We start from the raw sequence: 25,547 nt of genomic DNA, 5'->3' as shown, positions 1-25,547 counted from the left end.
GCTAAAAGTACTAATAATAACCTCATCTGTATAAAATTTCTTGTTTCGGACGAAAAAAATTATTGAAAAAAGTTCAAAATTATGTTTCCGAAGGGATTCATGAATCTCTGGGATCCATGAATCTTTGAGAATTCATGAATCTCGAAGATTTATGAATCTCGAGGATTCATTAATCTTTGAGGATTCATGAATCTTTGAGGATTCATGAATCTCAAGAATTCATGAGTCTCGAGGATTCGTGAAGCTCGAGGATTCATGAATCTTGCCCAAACAAAACATTTAGACCCGACGTCATGCGAAACCTCAAAGGGCTCACTCTAACCGCTATTTCGGAATGGTAACACGCTTCGAAACTTGGGTCGATTAGATTGATTTTCCCCTCAATTGCAAACTTCTCCGCGGTAACTCTCGCATACCTGTACACGTAGCGCACATCGGTTTTGTATGTGTAGGTGGGTTTAATGAGAGTGTTCTGCTCGCATATGTCTTTCTTCTCCGTCACACATAGGCGAATCCTCCAGCTGAACGTTTTGTGAGTATGAAGTAGTGTGTGATCCCATGTGATAATGCAATTGCTCCACACGATTTGCCTTGTTTTAACCCAACTTTTTGATCGTAGATTAGCTCTGCACCGATACATCGGTAACTAAAAATATAAGAAACATTGCAGAGTTGTTATGCTCATTTAATGTACGCACGCGTATTAGCACTTTGCAGTCCGCACGTTTTGCGCAGATCTTTCGTTGCGCGGTACAAAATGCTGACACTTCTCGAGTAGCCGACGATTCTTTAGCATTCCGCAGTAAATGTTTAGCGCTAGAAGTATTGCGCTAGATTCCTTCTTCCTTGGAATTATGAAGTAGATCAAGAATCTGCCAAAGAAGATGTTCCACGCATAGAACAGGATATCACTAGTTATGAAACAAGGAACGGGTTATGGATATGCCTCCTAAAAAGATTGGTCGTACTAGTCATTATCCTTCAGCTTTCAATCCTCATTGAAGATAAATTTTGAAACAGATCACCACTCATATTTTTGACCTTCATTCTACCGATGGTTTGCTCTCGAATACACATTGGTATCGCCGGATGGCATGGCCACAGGAAGGTTGATTCACTCCACGTCTTCACACAGGTATAATTTCAATTTCAATTGATTACACAGGTCTGCCTGTAGGTTTCCCCTGTGCTTATAAACTACCTTAGGGTAACAAAAAGTATAACCAAAAATCTTATGACTGTAGAGGGGGGAGGAGAGGGAACTAGGAATGAACAATAAAGGGCTTATTACATGGGGCAAAACTCCGTCACTTGATTTTGGATTCTACCAGCCTTTGACAGATATATGCCTGCCGCTCGTGTAATAACACAGTTGGACCGAAATAATGAGAGTATGAGTAAAAATCGCATAGAAAATGAAGAATGTTTAACTATATGAACAATGTTACCCAATTTCAAATGCGTGGAACGAAAATGTTTCGTGTTGACGAATGTTTGCCTAACATCAAACGAAATCCGAATCGAATATGCTGAATCACTCAGTAGCAGCGCTTGGAGATTTTGGTAAAATATTTCCTTCCGACTGTTTATGGATGAAATTTTACGGAAGACCCAACTCTCCTTAAAGCGCTCAGAAACGATGAGCATAACTATTTAGATCCTAACCTCAAACTGTAGATCTATCCCACACAGAGAGACAGTCAATCGCCAGCATAAAAATGTTAACCAAAGACTAACATACACTTTCTATTGGCTTTTGCTACAGTTCTGGCCTGGCGGCGCGGATTGTTTCTTGTGTTCGAAATCAATCCAACAGTACGGCCAGACCATTACCGGAAGTAACAACTTTCTTCGCGACCCTAGGTGGTCTACTCCGCCCACCGTGCATACGTTCATACCAATCGATTGATTGCAAGGACAACTAGTCAGTGTTGAATCATGATCCATTCAAAGAGATTGAATTTCCGAATCATAACCAACACCTGAAACGAAGAAAGCTCAGCGTTTATACACCTGCCACAACACCTGCTTTACACCTGCCTCAACACTACTGCCCTACATTAGAGCAATACTTGCCTCATGTAGGATCGAACAATTACACGCGTTATCCTTGGCATCTGAATTTGACCGGTATCTGAATATTGTTGGTACAATCGTATTACTGAACAATAACTCTATGCGGCACCTTTATCTATTTTGTTCGGTACTGTACCACACTGTACCGTGTGCGTATGCGGTACCGTTATCCCCGCGTGTACGTGTGTATATTTTTATTCATTCGTACAACACTCTGCGATCTACTATCTATGTTTAGCGACAAAACTTTTCTTATTTTTGTGTATTACATTGAATAAACATGATATTCTCAAACTGATCAACCGTCGACTATTATTTGAAGCAAAATTGCAAGAACGTAATAAGAACATAAGGGAGGCATAGAAGAAAAGCATACAACAGCACCTGCCATAAATAGGCGTCATAGGGGACTAAGTATATTTCCTTTGCATTTTGAACACAATAAGGATGATACTGTTCGTTTGATGCAAGTGCATATCGAATGACCAAAATGCATTCAAACCAATGTTGCATATCGACGCATCGATCGACGTGCTGGTCATACAACAAAACCCGACGCGTTTGCTAACCCTCAGACTGGGACTCCGTGGCCGCAACGATTCGCCGTCGAGGAAAATTGGTATCAAATGGTATAATACAAAAGTTCTGTTCTCGTTCTTTCAACAGCTGATCCGTGCAATCATACGAATGCAAAAATATCTGTCACACTCCTCTTTACTCTGCACGCACTTCCACTTCCGTGCATAAAACCATCCATCCATTCTCAACTGCAGAATAGAGTAGTAATGCACACGATCTCCTACGAGACAAAACAGTACGGAAGAGGAGTCAGAGAACACAGAGGAGGTAGAGCAGTGTAGAAAATACAAAGATAAGTTAGAGTAAAATAAGACAGGCATAGAAGAAAGTGTGTGTGAGAGCGTGTGTGCGGATACCTTTTTATGATCTCTTCCTAGGGAAGGGGAAATGTTTCTTTTGTCTCGAAACGATTCTAAATTTGCTCTGGCTTTGATCGATTCCCAGCGCTAGTGTTACTGTCAAGCGTTAAGGTCCAAAGCTGAGGAATCGGGACCCACTTTACGACAAACTTTGCGCTGTCCTAATGTGGTCTCGGGCAAGGTTCATAAGTAGCGTTTTGGTTCACTTGGGTTGAGGATTCATGAATCTTGAGGTTTCATGAATCTTTGGAATAGAGATTCAGATTAATTCATTTAGTTCAAAGATTCATTCAGATTCATGAATCTGAATCTGAATTTCCCAACACTGGGGTGGATCATCCCAAAAGTTAGAAAGCTTAAGCTTTAAGCCTGTATCTGCCAAATAATCCAGGTACCGGTCATACAGAATGATACACTGTACAGATTCGTAAAGAACATAGCATTTTGACATAAAGAATGACACAAGGGTTCATTTTTGTAAACTACAATTTGAGGAAAATCGATTTAAGTTTAGTAATTTAATTTTAATTTCAATGCAATGAAATAATATACAAGTCTGATTATTAAAATAATCTTTTTTTAGTTGTTTTCGTTAAAGAATTTGTTTACCTTTTTCGCGCACGGGAAACATGGCCTAACCTGGCTCAGACCAGCTAGCAAAATTCTTTGTTTTGACATTTGTCGAGTTTGGGTTTTGGGTACTTTCATTGAGAAACCAATCTAATCCTTCTTTCCTAGGCTTAACTTGGCTTGCCATTTGTATGGCGAGCTGTAAGCGGATAAGCCTGGAAATGTCAAAACGCATACAAAAACTGGCTTAGAGCGTGGGTAGATCACTAATGCAGTATAATTGATGTAGAAACCGGTAAACTAATTCATTGGGACAAGCATCTTCCGGAAAAAACTCTCAGGCTCGTGGAAATCGTTTTAACAAACAGTTTGTCTATTACAGCAATTCAATTTTCCCCGCTTCATGCTTGGAACCGACGTAGAAGATTGCGAGTTGCATATATTTGGAGACGCTTCGGAACGAGCCTACGGATCATCATCGATCATCATGTTACGTAAGATACAACTCCAGTCGTGGATTATCTACCCAGCTTTTAACCGCCAAGTCAAAGCTAACTCCCATCAAATCACGCCTAACCATTGCCAAACTTGAACTATGTGCCTCCTTATTAAACGTCCAACTACTCCACAAGGTTACAAAAGCACTACGTTTTACCCCGACGAAGATTACGTTTTGGAGTGATTCAACTACAGTCTTACATCGGCTGAACTCATCACCATCTAGATCAGAGATGTCAAACATACGACCCGCGGGCCGGATCCGGCCCACGAGGTCTTTGAATCCGGCCCGCAAAGGAATAACGAGAGCATCGATTCCGGATAGATTGGATTGAGGTCGAGCCGAGAAAACTGAACAATTTGTATTTGTTGTGTATACTCTTTTTACAGTTTACCAACATGCTCTTGAATCCCTGTTAAAATCCAAAAAGCTGTTGAGTTTCATTTCCTTTCGACTTCCCCACGACTTTGCGCGCAAACAGCTATCGACCTTTTTTCTGTATGTGCTCTTCCTACGAATAACTCACCGTAGCAATTGTGATATCTATTCCGAGAACCTAAATCGGCGCAGCTTGAATGTTCTGTTCGATTCTGTTTTAGCTCTTGTGAGAAATATCACTAAATGTTATATATCCGTGCGTATATCCTTTCCGAAACCAAAAAGCTTGTCCTACGTTTTTCGTGTTCTGTATGCGACTGTTTATTCCGTTGTCTTCTTTTTCTTAACTTTTACAATTCAGTAAACTTATCTAGGGCAATTCCGCTATCGTCTAATCCGTGAAACATTTCATGAAACCTTTCATGCAAAATGATTCAAACAAATAATTCCAACATTCCCGGCCACCAAAGAAGGAACTTCTTTAACTATTTTAACAAATGGTGGTTCATCTATAAATTTCAATTGATCAACAATATTATAATTTTACAGCGTGACCTAGTGTACTTAAACTGTATGTATATGATGATGATCATCGATTTCAATACTTCCTGTTGATCGATTTCAATCTACTAATTATCGAGAACAATATCAGGATCCGGGAGAATCCTGGCGAGAGAATCTACCGGTTTTAGTGCAGCATTCTTTGCTCGGGCTTGTAATTGTTGCAAATATTCGGGGTACCACCGTGCCCATATACACTGAAGGTGTTTCTGAATTAGCTCATACTCCTTTAACCGATTTGAAGGAATGTTCCTATTATCAACTTGTGGTGGTGCTAACATGTTTGACTCTACTAGGAAATGACCCGGTGTCAATGGTTCCATATCAGTGGGTTCGCAAGATAACGGGATTAGTGGTCTTGAATTAAGGCATTGCTCAACCTGAGCCAACAGTGTTAACCAGCCTTCCTGGGTGAGGCTTGCCGTTCCAATTGTCCGCACAATGTGGTGTTTAGCCGACCGTACCGCAGCCTCCCACATTCCACCGAAATGAGGCCCGTGGGGGGATGAACTTCCACTGGATCTCGTAGTTAGCGCACCAATTGAAAATTTCTTCTCGATCCGAATTCTTACACTTCAGCATCTGATAGTCCCGATGCAACTCATGTGCAACCCTTTGAACGTGGTAGCGTTGTCCGAATGAATTTCTGCACCCATACCTCTGCGAGCGATAAATCGACGGAGCGCCGCTAAAAAGGCAAAGGACGTTAGCTCGCTGACCAATTCGATGTGTACTGCTCTTGTAGAAAAGCAAACGAACATTGCTATGTATGCCTTTGTTGCACTTCGATTGCGAACGGTCGATTTGACCATCACCGGTCCGCAATAGTCCACTCCACACACTGCAAACGGCCTTGTCGGTGACACTCTCGATGTAGGCAAATCAGCGATGGTTTGTCTCACTAACGTAGGTTTACTCTTGAAGCACTGATGACACCGATGAAAGGTAGACTTCACTAAACTGCGGCCTCCAAGTATCCAGAATCGCTGACGAAGTGAGGCAAGTAGAAGTTGCGGTCCAGCATGCAACAGTTTACGATGATACCATAGAACCAGTAATGCTGCAAGCCGGTGTTTCGATGATAACAAAATCGGATGTTTGGTGTCATCTGTCGTCTGAGCGTTCCGAAGCCGGCCTCCAACACGCAATGTTCCTGCATGATCAACGAAAGGTGATAGCCATCTTAGTCGTGAGTGTCGCGAGATTTCTTTGCCACTCGTGATTGCGTGAATATCGTCAGGAAACAAATCTTGCTGAGCCATCTGAGGCAAGCGTACCTCAGCATGACGTAGCTCACCCCTGGAGAGTGATGGAACCAATGCGATGAGTTCTGCAAGTGTTATAAGTTTTCTGGTCACCGCTGATTTCGACGAATTGCTCTCCTTTAAACAGCGCAGATAGCGTAGAATGTAAGCCGTCGTTCGACGAAGTTTCAAGTAATCCGAGAATCGTGCGGAGTATTGGCTGCCGAAATAGTTTGTAGAAGATGTTGCAGACACTACTAGTAAAGCTCTCTCTTCCTCATGGTCAACGATTTCATCTGTGGATGGGGTTTCCTGAGCTTCCAATCTGCTTCCTTGCGGCATAACCATTGTGGCCCATGCTACCAGGAATGGGAAGCTAGTAGTCTATCTGGAAGCAGGCCACGAGAAATATCATCTGCTGGGTTGTCCACTCCAGGAACGTGTCTCCAGCATTTGATCCGACTTTCCTCTTGAATCTGCGCCACTCTGTTGGCGACAAAGGGCTTCCAACGACGAGGAAGAGAGTTCAGCCATTGTAATACGGTCATCGAATCAATCCAACAAACGGTGGTGATAGTAACGTTTAGTGAATGACTGATTATTTGTAACAATTGCACTGCTAAGCGTGCAGCGTAGAGCTCGAGTCTGGCGATGGAATGAGAATTCGCCAGTGACACCACCTTTGACGTCGCGGTCACCAGGTTTACAGAAATTCTTTCCTGATTTTTTGCACGAAAATAACAGCAGGCTCCGTATGCTGCTCGAGAGGCATCCGCAAAGATGTGCAATTGAATGGAAGTTGTGTTGGGGAGTGATATGAATCGTGGAATGCGCAGCTCCCGCAAAGAGTGCAGTGACGAGTGAAACTTATTCCACTCATGTTGAAGCTTCAATGGTAGCTCGCTGTCCCAATCTAGCGTAACACCATTTTCCTTGAATGGCCATAACCGCTGCATAAATATTTTGGCAAGAACTATCGTTGGGCCTAGTACTCCAAGAATGTCGAATATCTTAGCGATGTATGATAAGACTAAGCGTTTTGTTAACGATGATGCGGCAGGTGGTAGTTCGATGCGAAATCTGATCTTGTCTTCAGCCAGTTCCCAGATTAGTCCCAAAGTGGACACAAATTGCGCCTTAGTCCATTCACGAGGAGTTTGCAACGCCAAATCCTCCTGAGGGATTCCGTGAAGTACCGCAGGATTATTCGATGTCTCCTTCATCAAAGTGAGTCCAGCCGACTGTAACATGGCGGAAATTTGTTTTTGCATCTCGATCGCTTCCGACAATTCGTCAGTCCCCGTCAATAGATCATCCACGTAAAAATCTCGAAGCACCGGATTTACTGCGCGAGGGTATTGCTTTTGATAATCATGGGCAATTTGCTTTAATGTTCGTGTGGCCAAGAATGGTGCAGATGCGGTATCATAAGTTACAGTTTGAAGCTCGAATGTTGCAATGGGTTCTGACGGACCTTTTCTGTACCGAATTCGAAGAAAGTTTCTATCTGCAGAGTGATGACGGATTTGACGGTACATCTTCTCTACGTCAGCCGTGAGCGCAACAGCATGGGATCGAAATCGGAGCATTATAGTGTATATATCTTGTTGAACGACAGGTCCAACCAGCAGAGAGTCGTTCAATGAAAACCCGGACGACGTCTTACATGACGCATCGAAGACTACACGAACCTTAGTGGAAGTACTGGATTCTTTTACCACAGCATGATGCGGTAAGTAGTAGTGTGGACACGATTCATCGATTGGCTCGTCAAGCATTCTCATGTGTCCCAACTGTTCATACTCTTGCATGAATGATGAGTATGCTTCTTTCATTTCAGGATTATCCTTCAGGCGCCGTTCCACCGCTAGCAGACGACGATCTGCTTGATCGTGCTTGAGGTTTCTAAAATGACACTAGGATTAGATTTGTGTGGCAAGCTAACAACATACCTTTCTGAATCATCTCGAGATGTGTTGGCGATGAAATGATTCTCACAGATGTCTTCTTCCACCGACAGAGCGGGTTCATCAGAGATGGTTTCGCTCTCCCAGAAACGTGTCATGATTGTTTCCATTGAAATTTCCTTCGTTGCTACATGACATACTCTTGTAGAATGAGATGGATGCACTGCATTCCCGGAAACAGCCCATCCCAATTGGGTCTCCAATAACCAAGGTTTGCCAGCGCCTACGATCGCTTGCGTCCAGTATGAAGCTCCCAAAATGGATTACCACCGATGAAGAGGTCCACCTTACCTAGAACGTGATAAGTAGGATCCGCGAGCGTCACATTCGGCATTTTCCATGAAGAAACGACAATCGGTTTGGTCGGAATATCTGCCGTAGGTGTGTCCAAGATGAAGAATTTCATCGGTGTGGCAAAGTGTAGGTCCTTGGATCGAACATTTACGGTAATCGAACCTTTCACCTGGTGCATTGTTTTTCCGTTGCCATATGAATGAAATACACACATTCATCTTCATACGAGGTGTCACGATTTTCCGAACCAATGATTCCGATATGAAGTTTGACATCGAGCCCGAATCAAGAAGCGCCCTTGCTTTGTGTTTCGCACCATAATCATCTTCGATGTAAACTATTGCAGTCGCGAGAAACACCAATTCGTCGTCGGACTGCGCCGCCAAAGTAACTTTCGGTTGAACCGTTACCGATGATTGCGATGCGTGATGAAGAAGGCTATGATGCCGTTCATGGCATGAACGCAGTTCTCGTGAATATCAGTACGAGACGCAGTATTCGTGAATATCAGAAGCTGATGTTGCAATTGAAAAAACAACAATGTTTTTTTGTCAAACCACAACAAATTAGTGAAAGTGCAGTAAAAGATAGTTACGTAATAGCTAATGAAATTGCTATATCATCAAAACCATTCACGGAAGGCGATTTCGTCAAACAATGCATACTACTAGCTGCAGAAAATATTTACCCCGAGAAACGACATGACTTGAACTCTATAAGCTTGTTCATAAATACGGTAGCCGAGAGGATTTCAGAACTTGCTGCTCATCTGGATTATCAACTGAAGGAAAAAGTGAAAGATTTTGTGGTGGTCCCAATTGCTATCGACGAAAGCACCGACATCACTGATATCGCTCAGTTAGCTATATCTATTAGGGGCGTAAATGCATCGCTGGATATAATGGAAGAATTTGTCCAATTGGCACCGTTGGTGAATACTACAACAGCAGTGGATATATTTTGCGCAGTTCGCGATTCGTTAGATAAGATAGGTTTGGATTGGTCACGTGTTGTAAGCGTAGCTACCGATGGTGCACCAGCAATGATTGGAAAAAAGTACGGTGCTGTTACGAAAATCAAAGAAAAAGTAGAATCAATGAATGGAGGACATGTTTGGGTTTTTCATTGCATTCTGCATCAAGAAATGTTATGTGCGAAAAATATTCAAATGATTCATGTTATGGACGTGATTGTGCGCACTGTCAATTTTATAAGCGCTAAAGGTTTAAATCACCGACAATTTGAAAACATCCTTAAGGTATGGATTGGAAAAGGAATTTCACACGGTTTACCGTATTATACAGGAATTCGGTGGTTAAGCAAGGGAAAAGTGCTACAAAGATTTTTTGAGCTTCGTGAGGAGATTAAATCTTTCATGGAAAGCAAAGGAAAACCATATGTTGAATTGGACGAAGAAGTTTGGGTTGCTTACCTGGCATTTTTAACAGATATAGTTGAATGTCATAAACCATAAACCTATCATTTGAATGCTTAAACCTAATGTTACAAAAAAATTGTAACCCAGTACTATGACAGTATTCAGGCATTTCAAACTAAACTCATGCTTTTAAAAACACAAAAAAATCAACAATAATTTTTCACATTTTAGGAACCTTCGGACATTCCCACTGAATATCATTAAGGTGAACAAAAATGTATACATAGAGAAAATTAATGAGCTGACAATAGAGTTTGCAAAGAGATTCGAAATATTTCAAAAACTTAAAGTAGAGTTCAGTATTATTTGTTCACCGTTTCAAATAGATCCCTCAATTGTTCCTGAAAAATATCAATTGGAGCTTATAGATTTGCAAAGTGATACGAACCTTAAAGAGAAATTTATTTTACTTGACGTGCATGAATTTTTCCCGTATTTGGTACCAAATTATTCTCATTTATCTGAACTAGCTGGTAAAATATTTTCAATGTTTGGTACAACATATGTTTGCGAACAACTTTTTTCAGAAATGAATATTAATAAAAACAAAATGCATTCCAGATTATCACAAAATCATCTCAATAGTGTATTAAAAGTTGCTTGCACCCACACAATGAGACCTAATAATCAAAAGTTAGTTGAAGATAAGAGAAAGCAGGTGTCAGGAAAATTAGGAAATTTTTAATGTTAAACATTTACATACGGAAAAATATAATTTTTAAAGTTCTTTGCTGTTACTGATACTATAATACGACTGAATTAAATTTTCTTACTAACTTCTTCCTATAATTACTTACAATGAAATAAATGTATCTAAGAAACATAATAGCTTAGATCGTAGAAATGCATGTTACGTGTATATTTTTGGAATTTGAATGTCTTTGCATGAGTGTTGTGTACATAAATATTAAGTATATCCAAATAAAATGGGATATTACCAATGCCCTGTATAACTACTATTTTAAATCACGAAAAATGGCAGGTTAGGCAGGTTTTGCAACACAGAAGTGATATTTTTATAGTTGGACCGTAGGATCATTTTTGTTAGCAAACCTCGTTTGACGGGCCAGCCAAAATGAATTTGACATCACTGATCTAGATGGAAGACGTTTGTGGCCAATCGCCCGTCTCAATCCCTTCAGGACACAAGCATCAGTCAATGCCGTCACATCGCGGATATTCCAATCCAGCAGATGACATCTCAAGGGGCATGGATCCAGCTGACATAATCTACACATCAAGATGGTGGACCGGTCCAGGATGGTTATCTGAACCCTCCGAGGCATGGCCCACAAGATTGTTTTCAATCGATGAAGCGACTATTTCCATAGAAGAGTTTCGCAACCTTACGGTCATGTTTATGGCCATTGTAGCCACTACGTTTTGCGATGAGTTAGTGTCGAAGTATTCTTTTTACACAAAACTTCAACGTGTATTTGCATACTGCCTCAGATTTATATCAAAGTGTGGATATCATCATATTAAAAAGGCTGTCCATGATGTCGTTCAAAAGTTTGGCACTCCATGGTTGACGTCAGACGAGTTACAGAAGGTTGAAACTACCCTGTGTAAATTACAACAACAACAAATGTTTCCAGAGGTGTTGCACGCGCTTAGAAAAGGACGAAATATTCCGCGGTCATCCAGTTTACGATGGATTAATCCAATAATTACTGAGAATGCTCTCATCCGTGTGGGAGGTCGACTCAACAAGGCGAAGATTGCAGTGTCATTTAAAAATCCGATAGTGTTATCTAGTAAGCATAGATTAACTATCGTTTTGGTGGAAGAATACCACAAGAAGCTTCTTCATGCTGATCCTGAGTTAATGATTTCTACGTTAAGACAACGCTTCTTGATCCTCGGTGCTCGGAAAATTATTCGAGCTGTGGTTCTTTAAGAAGAAACCATCATTCATTCAACAAGTAGTAGCTGATCTGCCTGCAGCAAGAGTGACACCGACACGTCCGTTTTCCTTTTCCGGAGTTGACTTTTGTGGACCTTTCTACGTCAATTTTAGAGCTCGACGAGCAGTATCACGTAAGGTTTACATAGCCATATTTGTTTGTTTCTCTACTCGTGCAGTACATATGGAGGTAGTGACGGATCTTACAACTTCCGCATTTATCGCCGCACTACAAAGATTTGTCTCTCGACGAAGAAGAGTGAAGGAAATGCACTCGGATTACGGAACCGCCTTCAAGGGAGCAGCAAATTAACTTAATCAATTGTATCATCAACTGAAAACCGCCGAAAGATCGATCGAGCCCGATAACGAAAATCCGATAAAGTGACCATATCATTCATGCATTTGCATTTAAATCAAGGTACAGAACGGTACGGTTTTTTTTTAGTACCGCTCCAAAAAGTATTGTCGCCTTGCAGTTTTTGCGTCTCCGAAAACTAACCTGTTTGCTTTGCGAACAAGCAGTGACTATACTCTATGAAGATTTCGTGACGTTGACGTCTTGACCCCTGGTCATTTTCTTTTTGGCTCTATCTATCAGATGGTTCCTGACGTCCAGCTTACTGATGTTCCAGACAACAGGTTGACGCTTTGGCAACGGACTCAAAAGCTGTTGCAAGGTATTTGGGCTCGTTGGTATCTCTGCAACCACTGCAAGCTAGAGCCACCGAGCATTGCAAGCCACCAGTCACCATAGAAGTAGGACGTGTGGTTGTCTTGAAAGAAGACAATGTCCCTCCAGCTCAGTGGCCGCTAGCTAGGATCACCGCAATCTATCCTGGAAAGGACCTAGTAGTACGGGTGGTACGAACACTACGAACCGCTGACCACAAAACGATAATGCGGCCAGTAGTCAAACCAGCCCCCCTGCCCTTGATTGATTTAAGTTTTAGAAATATCGTGATATTTCAAGGTAGCCGGGAAATGTTTACGCATTAATGTTAATATTTAGTGAAACACACTATCTGTCCGTGAGTGCAATCGCATTCCGTCATTCCACATTCCATTAAAAGTCTGAAGATAATTTGAATTTGACGTTTTGTTTTTTATTATACATTGGGATTCAGTCTAACAATAAGATGGGTTTTATGTAACGATTTAATTCAAACTTTAGCTCCTATATATTTTTACTAACTTTCAGTAAAATTCTTAAAAAATTACTTCAGAACCGCGGTACACAACTTTTCCAACTATCAAAAGTATTTTGTAATGAAAACTAACAAAACTATTGTTGATGTTTTGTCATTTTATTGAAAGAAATCATGTCAACTTTGAAAAACTATAACATGAAAACGGATGAACAGACTTATGGCGACTTATGAACAGCAGTGTAAATAAGAAGAGTTGAATTAATTTTTATCTTAACATTGCATCGATATTGGATTACGGTTTCAAAAGTTATATTCCCCCAAACCTTCTGGCTACCCGTGTAGCCCGGTTGCCAGGAGTGGGGTGTTTTTTTTTGTTGTTGCCAGCGATCGGGTTAAGAGAGGGTTATTTTGTAAACAACAGTGTTGCCAGTAACATCAATCGACCATTCCTGCAGCAGTTCAGTTGGACACATTCAAAACAGCAATTCGGAGCAGATTCAGAGATTCGGAAGATTCGGAATCACAAAAACAGAAGGTTTTTTTTTTTGCAATATAACAGCTTTTTCATAAGCAAAAGTTTTGTCTCGGTTTTGACACCTAGTTTGAATTTTCCGGTAATATAATGTAATGCAAAATATGTAATGTAATATAATAAAAACAAGAATACTGACCTAATCTATCTAAAAGAGCTGTGATGTAACCAATTAGCATAGTCAAGTTGTCAAACACAATTTAATTTTATCTGCAATAATCAGAAAAAAACACTCACACTGCTAACATAACAAATTATTCAACAATATGTTACACCATTTACATTTTACAAACGATAACAAAACCAGCAACAATACAATTACAAATTTGCTACAGACTAAACAGTAACAGTCCTACGTCTTTTTTCCCCAACAAAGTACCTAAAGTTTATCTTTTTGACATGTTGATAAAGCGCAAGCCCATATCGTAAAACATACACGCACCGTAGAATAACTTTAATAAATAAGCTATTGAGGGAGCGAGTCGAAATTGAAAAAAAAAAACAGTAATCTAGAAGTTGAGTAATCGAACGGACTGGACCAAAATCCCATCCAGACCAATCTCCCGTACGCAGGACTGACTATCCAGCTACGGGTAAATGAAGTTTAAGAAAGCCGGAAATGGCAGACCAAGACCGCTTGAGGTTGTTGTGCCATTAAAGAAAAAAAAATCTATAGCTTGAACTTTTTATAGATTTATTTCATAATTGTAATATAGCAACATTGAAGCACGTTAATTTTATGTTTTATGCTAGTTATTTTAAAAAGGATCATGAAAATTAATAAATGTGAATCCAAAAATTGATCCTAAAATAAAAATATCAATAAAAATATCAAAGAACCAAGTGTCGAAATAGTCTATATATCTGGAATAAAATTTGATTTGACAAACACATAGGCCTAACTAGTAACACTGCCAGTGCATGATTGGCTAAACTCATACGTAACGCCAGTCGTTAGGAAGACGGTCATCAAGAATGAAAGTTACTTTTCGAAGGCTTCCATAACAAAATAAATACGCGAAGTCCCAAAGGTGTTCTCCCTATTCTACTTTAGTTCTTGGACTATATTGTCTATAGCTACGTGAGCGATGCCTTTTCCAGTAGGATTTAGAAAAGTATTTGAAGAAAACATAAAACGAACAGCAAGAAAACTGTGGGCTCAACCTGCACGCGAACCTCCTGAGTCTGCCTATCGATATTAAATTAAACGATTGTACAGGGCAATGACATAGTCACACCAGGAAAGTGGCTTCTCTCGGCAATAACAGAGTGATGGTAATGTGATGACCCTCGGATTTTTAAGCTCTATGTTCAATCGTATCCGTCAATACAGCAGCATGGAAAGGGGAAGTCTTATATACTTGTATGTTTAACCAAACAGACTGTAAAATTCAGACTACACTCACACAACAAGTTTATCGTTGCTATGGCTTTAGGATCAGTTGACTGATTTAAGTGTAGACGAGCCTATATTTGGTGACAACATATTTTAGAATAATACTGTATTCCTATTAGTTCTAAAATAATACAAAAAAAAAATTTACAAAAATTTGATTTAAAAAAATATTTTAAAATCAGGATAAAGGCATTTACCGTGTTAATGATAAGCAATAAAAATATTACCGTAATAACATATCACCTATGCAACTATCAATGAAGATGAAAATAATGGACGAACGTTAGAAATTCGTTAAATAGTTGATAACAACATTAAAACATTTAAAAATATCACAGTAATTCCAGCTATATAAAGACTGCGAGTTATTTTGCACGTTTATGACACTTTTGCAAAATGTTATATTCTATCCTTAAGTTGTGTTATGCTGTAGTTGTAAACATGGCATGTTTGTTATCAACATTAAATAATACAAAGAATTAGTAAATAAAATAAATAATATCTATCCCAGTAAATAATATCTAAAAAAATATCGTCGTAACTCCAAAACGATTCTAACGGCTTAGGAGGATACGAAAAAATGATGGAAATGTGACAAGAATGGTAAGGGAGACACGAACACGATCGGTTGGGTATAATTAGATAGCACATTGTACACGTATCGTGTGTGTGTGTGTGTGTGTGTGGTAGTACCACATGGGACAATTATAAAAGGTCTGAGTAGTGGGTATTGGCTTTCAGTTTTGGTTCGCTAGTTCCTTGAAACAGTTCGCTTTAAGAGAATAGTGGTGCGGAATGCGACTATGTGCTATTGAGTCATTAACGTCCAATTATGTTGGTGTCAAATTTACTAAGTGTTGGATTATTTTTCTGTGAGCATGCGGTTGCTAAATGTTAAATCAGAATTGTCAGTTATGCAAAACCTGCAATGATGCATTAAAAGTGATTCAAAAGCATCGATGAACCGTTAATTTGATTCTACGTTAAAGTTGTTAAGAAAGCTGTGTATTTTTCATTCCTAATTTAGGACGCCACAAATTAATTACATTAATCTTATTTTCTATGAGCAACTCGAGAAGAAATAATATAAATTTGTCATTTTCTTCTTCTAAAATAAGTTTAAACGACAGCGTATTCCAAAGCTAAAATTGACGAAGTTCATTACAGCTGCTGACCACTGCACAAGATTAGAATGTGACTCTTGTGCGTGTGACAACGGCTATTGTGGGCGTTCCAATTCTTCAATATGGCTCTAATTGTCTCTAGCGCAATACGTATCTTGGAAAATTTGTTACTTATTTTGTGTGACGTGTAATATGCGTACTGTTCATCAATGCATGGTGATTTCAGTAATAAGCAAGGTGAATTCATTGTTCTTGTTAGTACTATGAAAGAAAAATTCAGCAAATATCTGCAACCATCAACAACAGCTTGTTCAATTAGCAGCAGCACTATCAAGTTACTTCCACAGATCAGTGTTCGGTAATTCTTCTGATTCAAATATTTTAACTCTAAAAGTGTTCACCAGAATATGTTGTACTGACAAATAAACAAACAAATATTTTGCAGTATGCGTGAAATAGAAAAAAAAAGATAGACAAATCATTGATTAATGTCCCTTTCTCAATATGTCTAAGAAAAATTAAATATGTTTTCAAATGAATTTGTATTAAACATCTCCAACGAAAAATAAGAAAGCTTCAATTGCTCAAAATGTTTATGAGCAAACAATCCAACCACGCAACATTTCAACATAGATGTTTAATCAAAGGGGCTTATTAAATGTTTAGAATTTCGAGTGTAGATTTAGAAATGTTAAGCCAGCTTAAAGATACGAAAATAAGTCGTTCAAAATCTCGTATTACTTGTATTATTTTCGATGCTTTGTAAACATGATGCGCATCTTAATATATTCTATATCCCTGCTACAACAAGTAAGAATATATGTGTCTTTATGTAACGTCCTTTGTATTACAAACGTGTTTTTGTTAAGTCTGTTAAGCCAAGTAGCATACGAAAAGCAAGTTGTATTATATTTAGCACGCTGTTTGATTTTTTATTTTATTGTAATTGAATATTTGATTTATTGCATATCGATGCATATTGCGTATCGACTTTTTTACCATGTAGCAGAATCGTCAGTTCTTGTTACGGGGGATTGGCCCGAATGGGATTTTGGTCTGGTCCATTGGTGTAAAGACCGGCGCCGTTACCATTATGCCACCGTGCCGTTCCACATTGCGTAGTTTTAACAATATGGAAAATTCCGTTAATGTCAAATACCGTATTTAGCGTGTATAACGACCCCCCTGATGAATTCTTTTATGTTTTTGGAAAAAAGTTTTTTTTTATTTTTTTCCTCAGCATAAAAAATATTATTATTATAAAGCATAATTAACATTACAATTCACATTATTGCTCCATTTCGTCCTCACCGATGTTTTCAAGCACATAATCATTTATGCAATCGTCAATGTTACGATTAAGATAATAATAATTATTAATAGCCATTACTATCTGTATAAATAGCATTGTCCTCAGTGCCATAATTGAAAAGTTACTACTGGTGTATAACGTCCCTCTGAGTTTGACTTTGATCCTTTTCGAACTAAAAGGAGGTCGTTATATACGCCAAAAAAAGTATTATACATAATTTTCAAAGTTTTGCGACAATGTTCTAGTCGTTAGTACGTTTCACGTTAGAATATGGTTTCGTAAATTTGAGTTATATTAAACTAGAACGAAAATATCGAGAGTAAATAATATGCTGGTCTTCTAATATTGCACAAGTGTGCCTGGAGGATTTCAGACTCAGTATAATCATTACATTTCAGTCTACCAATAGTCGATTGGTTCAGAAAACTTGTACAAGATTTTTCACACACATCAGAATTTTTAAATTTAACATTAATACTATCGCCACTTTGACGCTTGCAACTCTGCCGCGACCGGTCAAAATGACTGGTTATTCCATAGTCAACATTTTTCACAATGTGCTAGTTATTTTCTTCGTTTTTTAGGTTTTAGGCTTTGATTAACAATCATTTCATGGATTGTTTATGATGAAAAAATAATTTGTTGTAGATTTTTTGCATTTTAGTACAAAGCAAATAAGAAAAAAAAAATGATAGATGGATGAAATTATCGCGTAGATATTGCACGTGACTATTTAAAGTTTTTCAATTTGAACACAGCCTTTTCGAATAAAAGTATAAACATAACCAGTAGGTGGTGAGACCGAAATGACGACCAAAAAAAGTAACTAAATGTTGTATCTTTGGTTACACGATACAATTTATTACATAAAACACAATGAATATACGATTTTACAAACAACGGTTAAAACTTTTCTTACGACGGAGACCCTCAACGTCCGATCGTTGGTCTGGTGTTCAGCTATCTAAAAGACCGTTCTCCTTGAGTGTGTCAACCGAACGCACACATCACCTGGTGGCAGTCCCTGTCACCTATGAGTGGAGATTAAGTACGGTTTCCACTCCGACGTGCTTCATCCCGGTTGGCACACACTCTCATGTTGACATCCCCCCTTCTTAATACCGTTGGTACGCTGCCATCCACTGTACAGGTCTTCGAACTCGTGAAGAACGGCGTGGAGGCGGTACTGGTGAAATCGTTGCACTACCTGCTGCTGGGGATGTCTGGGTAGACGCCTTTAGATCACCCTGATTGTTGGATAGGCTTCTTTGGCGCATTTGGTTTATGTGTGATCGCATTTTCCTACCATCTTCTATCCTTACTTCATACATCACCTTTTCAACTCGCTGGGTGATTTCTCCTAAAACCCATGTCCATTTGTTTCTACGATACAGCTTTACATACACAGGATCTCGCTCTTTAAATTCTCTGCATTGGACCTTGGAGTTTATACATGGAACTGGTTTTATTTCGGGGGTTTCACTAACTCCATACACGTGCGTATTTTGCGTGAGAACATTACTTCTGCAGGTGTTTTATACTCTAGCAGCTTGCTTGGTGTGCTTCTCCTATGTTAATAAAAACATGTCGACTGCTTCCTTTACCGTACATCCGTTTTCCTTGAATTTGCTGAATGCTCTCTTAAAAGTATCCACAAACCTCTCTACTTGTCCGTTCGACTGGGGGTGAAAAGGAGTCGTGCGTAGATGTTCTATGCCATTTGTGTTGCAGAAATCACCAAATTCTGCACTCGTAAATTGGGTACCGTTATCGCTAACCAGCACTGCAGGCATACCAAACCGCGCAAACATGTTGCGTAATAAGCCAAACGTTGTCCCCGACGAAATGCTAGTTGCTTGGATTACTTCTGGCCACTTCGAAAAGGAATCAACAGCCAAGAGAAAATACTCTCCATCTATCGGGCCTGCAAAATCTCCATGCACCCTTTGCCACGGTGCGCTCCCTTCAGGCCATGGTACTGGTGAACTATGTGCTGGTGTTTTAGCTGCTAATGTGCATGAATGACACGATTTGACCAGCTCTTCTACTTCCTTGTCTAAACCAGGCCAATATACATAACCGCGGGCGAGCGGCTTCATCCTTTCCATTCCTTCATGCCCCCGATGAAGCTGTTTCAAACGCTGATCCCTTTGCGATAAAGGAATTACTACCCTTTCTCCGAAAAGAATAGTATCACCGTACGTCGATAACGAATCACGTCTTGACCGGAAATTCTTCAGCTCCCAATCGTCTAGCTCTAACATCGGCCACCCATTTTGCATGTACTCACGCACTTTTTGCAATCGATGATCCTTTTTTGTTTCACGTTCTACATCACAGAACTTTAGTGGTATAGCCTTACTAACACTGCTAACAATCGACCGTACGTCGTTCTCTATTTCTATACTCGCAATAACGACATCCTCTTCCGGTCTATCATGTCTTGCAATCAATCGAGATAGCACATCGGCATTTCCAAACTTCGATGTTCGAATGATCGCACTCCTGTAACATCTGTAGGGGGCGGCAATTTCGTTATGGCTATAATCTTTCCGGGATCAGGATCAGGATCTGGCCGAAATCCTTTCTCATCTATCAGATGACCCAGACACTTGATCTGTTCCTTGTTGAAACTACACTTGCTCTCTCGTATAGTGAATCCATATTCTTCAAGCCTTCCTAAAACTGCATTTAGGTTTTGTGCATGAGTTGCCTCATCTTCCCCGCCTACAACAATGTCATCCATATATGCTGCTACTCCCACCAGTCCAGCCAACATCGTGTCCATAATCTGTTGGAAGGCACCTGGCGCTGCCTTCACTCCTGGTGGAAGTCTATTGTATCGATACAACCCTCGGTGCGTATTAACGGTTAGCAGCTAACGGTACTCTTCATTTACCTCTACCAGCAAGAAAGCGTCGGAGAGGTCAATCTGACTAAACAATGCGCACTTACTTAGAATGGCAAAGATCTCCTCTGGCAATGGCAGCGGATACTGATGAGGCATCAGCATGTTATTCAAACCCGTTGAATAATCGCCACAAATCCTTATGGTACCATTTGCTTTCCGCACCACTACAATTGGCGCTGCCCACTCCGAAAAATCCACCTTCGTGATGATACCTTCTTCCTCCAGCCTTTCCAGCTCACTTTCTACTTGCTGCAACACAGCATACGCCACTGGACGCTTCGGCCGAAACACAGGAGTCGCTCCTTTCTTCAGCTTGAGCTGAACATTCGCCTTTGTACAGCATCCAAGCTCGTTCGAAAACAGCCTTGGAAATTTCTCCCTCAGACTGCCGCTGGATATTTGCGCCAAATTCACCTTACTGCAAACCGATTTCAAAGGAACGTTCAATCCTACGCAATAAATGCATACGTATGTCTGAGTCTTTTTCGTCCTTTAATCCACACACGAATATTAGGCACTTAAGAGCTTCCTCAGACAGTCCTGCTAGCTCTGTTTCAACAGTGTATTTTTTCACACGACACGCAAACATAACATAATCCTCCGTAGCATTCTTACTAAGCTGCAAGCACTTGAAACGTTGACTCACTTTTGACTCTTGGGAGCCAAACAGCACTTTCATACTCCTCACTGTGGTCTCGAAGTTGAAATCATTCACTTTCCTAGGCATGATGTAGCTGCAGTATCTCTCATGTTCGGCCAGCCCAAGCTTTCGTAGGAGTAACCGAACTTTCGCATCGTCGTCGAGCTTTACTGCATCCTTTTCAAAGAGCGGCTCGTACCTCGCGTACCATCCGGCGAACGTAACCTTCATTTCGGGATCGTAGCAAAACTCTTTGATGTTTCCGGCTAGTAGATCGACGATTTGCTCCGCACTCACGGGTTTCTCCTGGGTTGTAACGGCCGCAAGAACGTTGCTTATCAGCTTTTCTTGCTGCACCATGAACGCTTGCTGCTGTTGCACGATCATTTCCTGCTGTCTCCTAAACAGCTCCTGAAGCCAGCCAACACTCGGCTCCATCGGGTTGTTGACCCGTTGCTGCTGCTCTTGACCGTTTTGCAATGGCTGCCGCGCGTCATCGTTGAAATTCATGCCGTTGCTTGATATTGGTTACTTGCAGTCCGCAGATTAAGTCGTCCTCGTCGCCACTGTTGTATCTTTGATTACACGATACAATTTATTACATAAAACACAATGAATATACGATTTTACAAACAACGGTTAAAACTTTTCTTAGGACGGAGACCCTCAACGTCCGATCGTTGGTCTGGTGTTCAGCAATCTGAACTGAACGCACACATCACCTGGTGGCAGTCCCTGTCACCTGTGAGTGGAGATTAAGTACGGTTTCCACTCCGACGTGCTTCATCCCGGTTGACACACACTCTCATGTTGACTCTAAACAACATCGAGACTTACGGTGTATCACAAGCTCTATGATTTCCTTTTCGTTTAGTTAATGGTCTGAAAAACTACTGCTCTGATCCTCTACTTTCCTAAACTCCCTAAGAGATACTTCAAAAGCAGTCTAGTCAAAGTCCATAAAGGGGCATTCCAATCGTCACCTGAGCGCGCGCGTGTCTCAACCAAATGTTGACACTCCTATTTTCTTTTTCTTTTTTTTTTTTAATCAAAAATACTATCATCATCATCTAAGATCGTGATGACAAGTGCTAAAACAAACTACAACCCACTAACTCAGACATACGCTGTGTAAAGAACAAAAACAACATTCAAACAAACACATATACACATAAACATACAATGATATCTCAATGATATCTGGCACTCTAAAGATTTATTCGACAGAAATTTCCAAAGCTGGTTTTAATTTTTTTTTTGTATAATTTCCGCCTGAGGCAACTGAGGTCTGAAGTGTACCATTTACTAGAGTTTCTAGTTACTATCTCTTTTTCATACACTAGTCCAGGAGTCTCCAAACTTTTCAGCCCGCGAATCGTATTGGTTGAAACTAGGGTTGGGTTGAGCCGACTTTACAATCTGGCCGACAGGGAGGTTTGTATGGAGCTATACCGATCGATCGATCGATTAGTTTGTTTTGTTATTGTTCCAAGTTAGGGATGATATGCGTTGACAACTGAGGGGATTCAATATATTTATAACTTAGAAAAATATTAAATACCTAAACAATTTGATTCATTATAAAACATTACCGACTTCTATGTAAGAAAACAATGTTTGCACATCATATAACACATTAAATTGGGGCGGCCCGGTGGCATGATGGTAGCGGCGTCGGTCTTCACACTAACGGACCAAACCAAAATCCCAGCAGGGCCAATCCCCCGTAGCAAGGACTGTCTATCCGGCTACGTGGTAAAATAAGTCGATACAGGTCGTTCTAACGAAAAAAAATGTATATATAATTATACGGTTCACCACAGGTTATAATAAAAAAAAAAAATTTTGGTTATTAGTGGCAGCTCGCGGGACCACTACGTATCAGTACAAAACTAAGTGTGAAATGAATCGCCTAAATCTATGTTCCCTGTTCTTTTATACCTTTCGGGAACTAATTGCTATCTATTGCGAAAAGTGGGAATCGCGTATGAAGAAGATGTGTTGGCTTCCGGAGTATCGGGCTGCAAGACTTCTTCCGTAGAAGACCTGCGTTGATCGATGACTGGTGTCGTCTTGTGTGGGGCTAGCCTTCTGACGAACGGATGAGAGTCAAGTGATAAAGAGGGCAACCGTTTCCGTAGGGGAGAAGTTCCAACGATCGGCGATAATGTCGTCTAGCTCCACTGATCGGATGACATGCAGACGAACGGATGTGAGTCAAGAACACACACGTGCAACGTAATTATATATATATAACACACATGTAAGAAAACAATTTTTGCACATCATATAACACATTAAATGGTTTGCAACCGTCGTATTGACGATCGTTTAAAATTGTGGAATACAAACATTAGGGTATGCTGTATAGCATGCAAACTGGGATGTGAGTTCATCACGAATAATAGCTCGTGAGCAATCGTTCGCCGTAAACCATGCCATTGTTTTGTTACTCGCGTCTCTGGCTGGGACAACACAAATGTATGTTGGTCCCTGCAAATCCTGTTGAATGAGTTTCCTTGTCAGTTTGTAAAATTATGAGTTTCTCAACAGTTCCAGCTAATGTATGTGATAAGTACTTACTTGTTGGTGCATATTCGTTGTACAATCTATGTTCAGTTGATCTCCATTCCTTGATAAACTTTTCACAATCTGCAACCACTTGGCACGAACGTAGAGTCCCTTTTAGAGGCCCTTTCGACATCGAATTGACGATCAGTACAAAAAATACAACAAAATGATGAGATAGCACTATGAGACGAGAATACATTGGGATTATTGGTTTGGTTTGAGTTTGAGTACGGTTTGTCTTCATGAAGGGGTCAAAAGATCCAAATGACGTTTTCGCTTCATTGATGAGCACGTCAGCAGCATGCTTTTCCTTGATGAGCACACAGCAGCATTGACCGAGCACGGAAAAACCTAGGTGGTACGTTCAAATTAACTCGGAGAGTCGGAGAGTCGGAGAATCAATACTGCTATTTAGCAGTCCAAGTAGCAGGCACCTGGTCTGCTGGTCGAAGTCGCGATCCCAGAAACGATGCGCAAAACGTGTGGCACGGCGCTGAATAGATACCAAGCGTGAGTTAGCGACAAGCTACAATGTTGCATCGGCAACATAAACATTAAATCGAATACATTGTATCAGAACTGAAAAATTTTCTTTCGAAAATTTGATTTTTCAACCGTTATGGGAGAGTTATGGGAGTTATGTGCATTATGTACAGAGTTGACTGTTGTATGCAATTCATTCACTCTGACTTGCATCTTGGAAATGAGTTGATATTCCCAGCTCTACTTCAAACTATTCTTCGCTTGAGCTGGCTTGCGCTGTTATTCAGTTTGAGGACTCTCGTCTTTTTATCGCGCCGGTTTATCTTCCCCCTAGGCTGGCTGCGAACGCATCTACACTTCGTGAATTCGACGACTGTATCAGCTCGTTATGCCTGGCTATTCGGCAGCCTGATCCTGATTTACCGTTTTTGTCTTACAATCTTCGTACAGGATCTGCGATTTCTGCTCGGTTCACAGATGGGATACTTCGAAACGGTCTTTTTCAACTCAACCACTGCCTCAACACCTCCGGACGCGTTTTGGATCTCGTATTTGCGAACAGTGCTGTAGCATCGGCCTGCGCACCGATTGTCACCTGCAGTACTCGTATGCTTAATTTAGACTGTTATCATCCTTCACTAGAGACCGTTTTCTGTGTGCCACAATCTAACCCGGATGTTATTGCTCCAATACCCTGCCTTGACTACGCACGCACTGACATCAGCAGACTTGTAGCGTTGGTCACATCATTCGCTGATGGTTTCAAATGTTCTAACTACGGCTCTTTCGTCCTTGCAGTCGCTGATGTCACGCCATTCCAATTAAACGCATTAGACGTGGTCCACAGACGTGGAGTGACCGGACCCTTCGGGGACTGAAAGCGACTAAGGCTGCTGCTTTTCGTGAATAACGTTTACGAAGGTGTAGTGCATCTCGGCGTAACTACAATGTAACTCATATGATTTACCGTCGCTACAATAGGATCCGTTACCAGGCCAGGCCATGCGACGCCTAGGCACATGTTCCCGTCGGAACCCTCGCGTACTTTGGAGCTTCATCAATTCCAAGCGGAAATCCTGTGGACATCCTCAATCCAGCTTAAATGGGTGCGATGGTAACACTCCAGCAGGAGTCTGTGTTGTCTTCGCTACGCGCTTTGTTCACACTTTTCTTCCGAACGTTATTGAACAGAACCAGGTAAAAGACGCATTATCTAACGTTCCAATGGATGCCATGGTCCCCAATCTCCGATCGATTGATGCATCGTCGGTCTTGCGGGAGTTAATTTTTCGGGTATTGGAATAAAGACGACTAGCCGTGTCTGCTGTTAAATCAAGAGTGAATTTTATTAACTTTTGTAACAATTTGGTTATCGGAAGAGAATTGGATGGGGAAAGGTTTTTTGTTGATTCGGCGTCTTCGATAACTAGGTAAATCGCGATCGGTGCGATTGTCGAAATCGTCAACGATTGCATTCTAGGTACTGGTTGTCGACTGCTGTTACTAAAGATGGTGGCTGACACATATACTGCTGACGGTGAAACGCACATAAAGTG

General features: G+C 40.6%; 1 protein-coding gene across 1 annotated transcript; it reads right to left on the bottom strand.

The window, feature by feature from the left end:
* Positions 1 to 620: 620 nt before the first annotated feature.
* Positions 621 to 21,447, bottom strand: LOC128711146 (uncharacterized). The gene is made up of 3 exons (XM_053806014.1): positions 21,137 to 21,447; positions 20,342 to 20,715; positions 621 to 646 (listed from the first exon to the last, which is right to left on the bottom strand). Exons 1-3 carry the CDS (start codon positions 21,445 to 21,447, stop codon positions 621 to 623), a joined length of 711 nt encoding a protein of 236 aa, XP_053661989.1.
* Positions 21,448 to 25,547: the final 4,100 nt, after the last annotated feature.

This window comes from Anopheles marshallii, chromosome X (assembly GCF_943734725.1).
Source record: "Anopheles marshallii chromosome X, idAnoMarsDA_429_01, whole genome shotgun sequence".
In the NCBI taxonomy this organism is placed as follows: domain Eukaryota; kingdom Metazoa; phylum Arthropoda; class Insecta; order Diptera; family Culicidae; genus Anopheles; species Anopheles marshallii.
The sequence above is the reverse complement of the archived record's forward strand: the minus strand, read 5'-3'. Positions and strand labels throughout refer to the sequence as shown.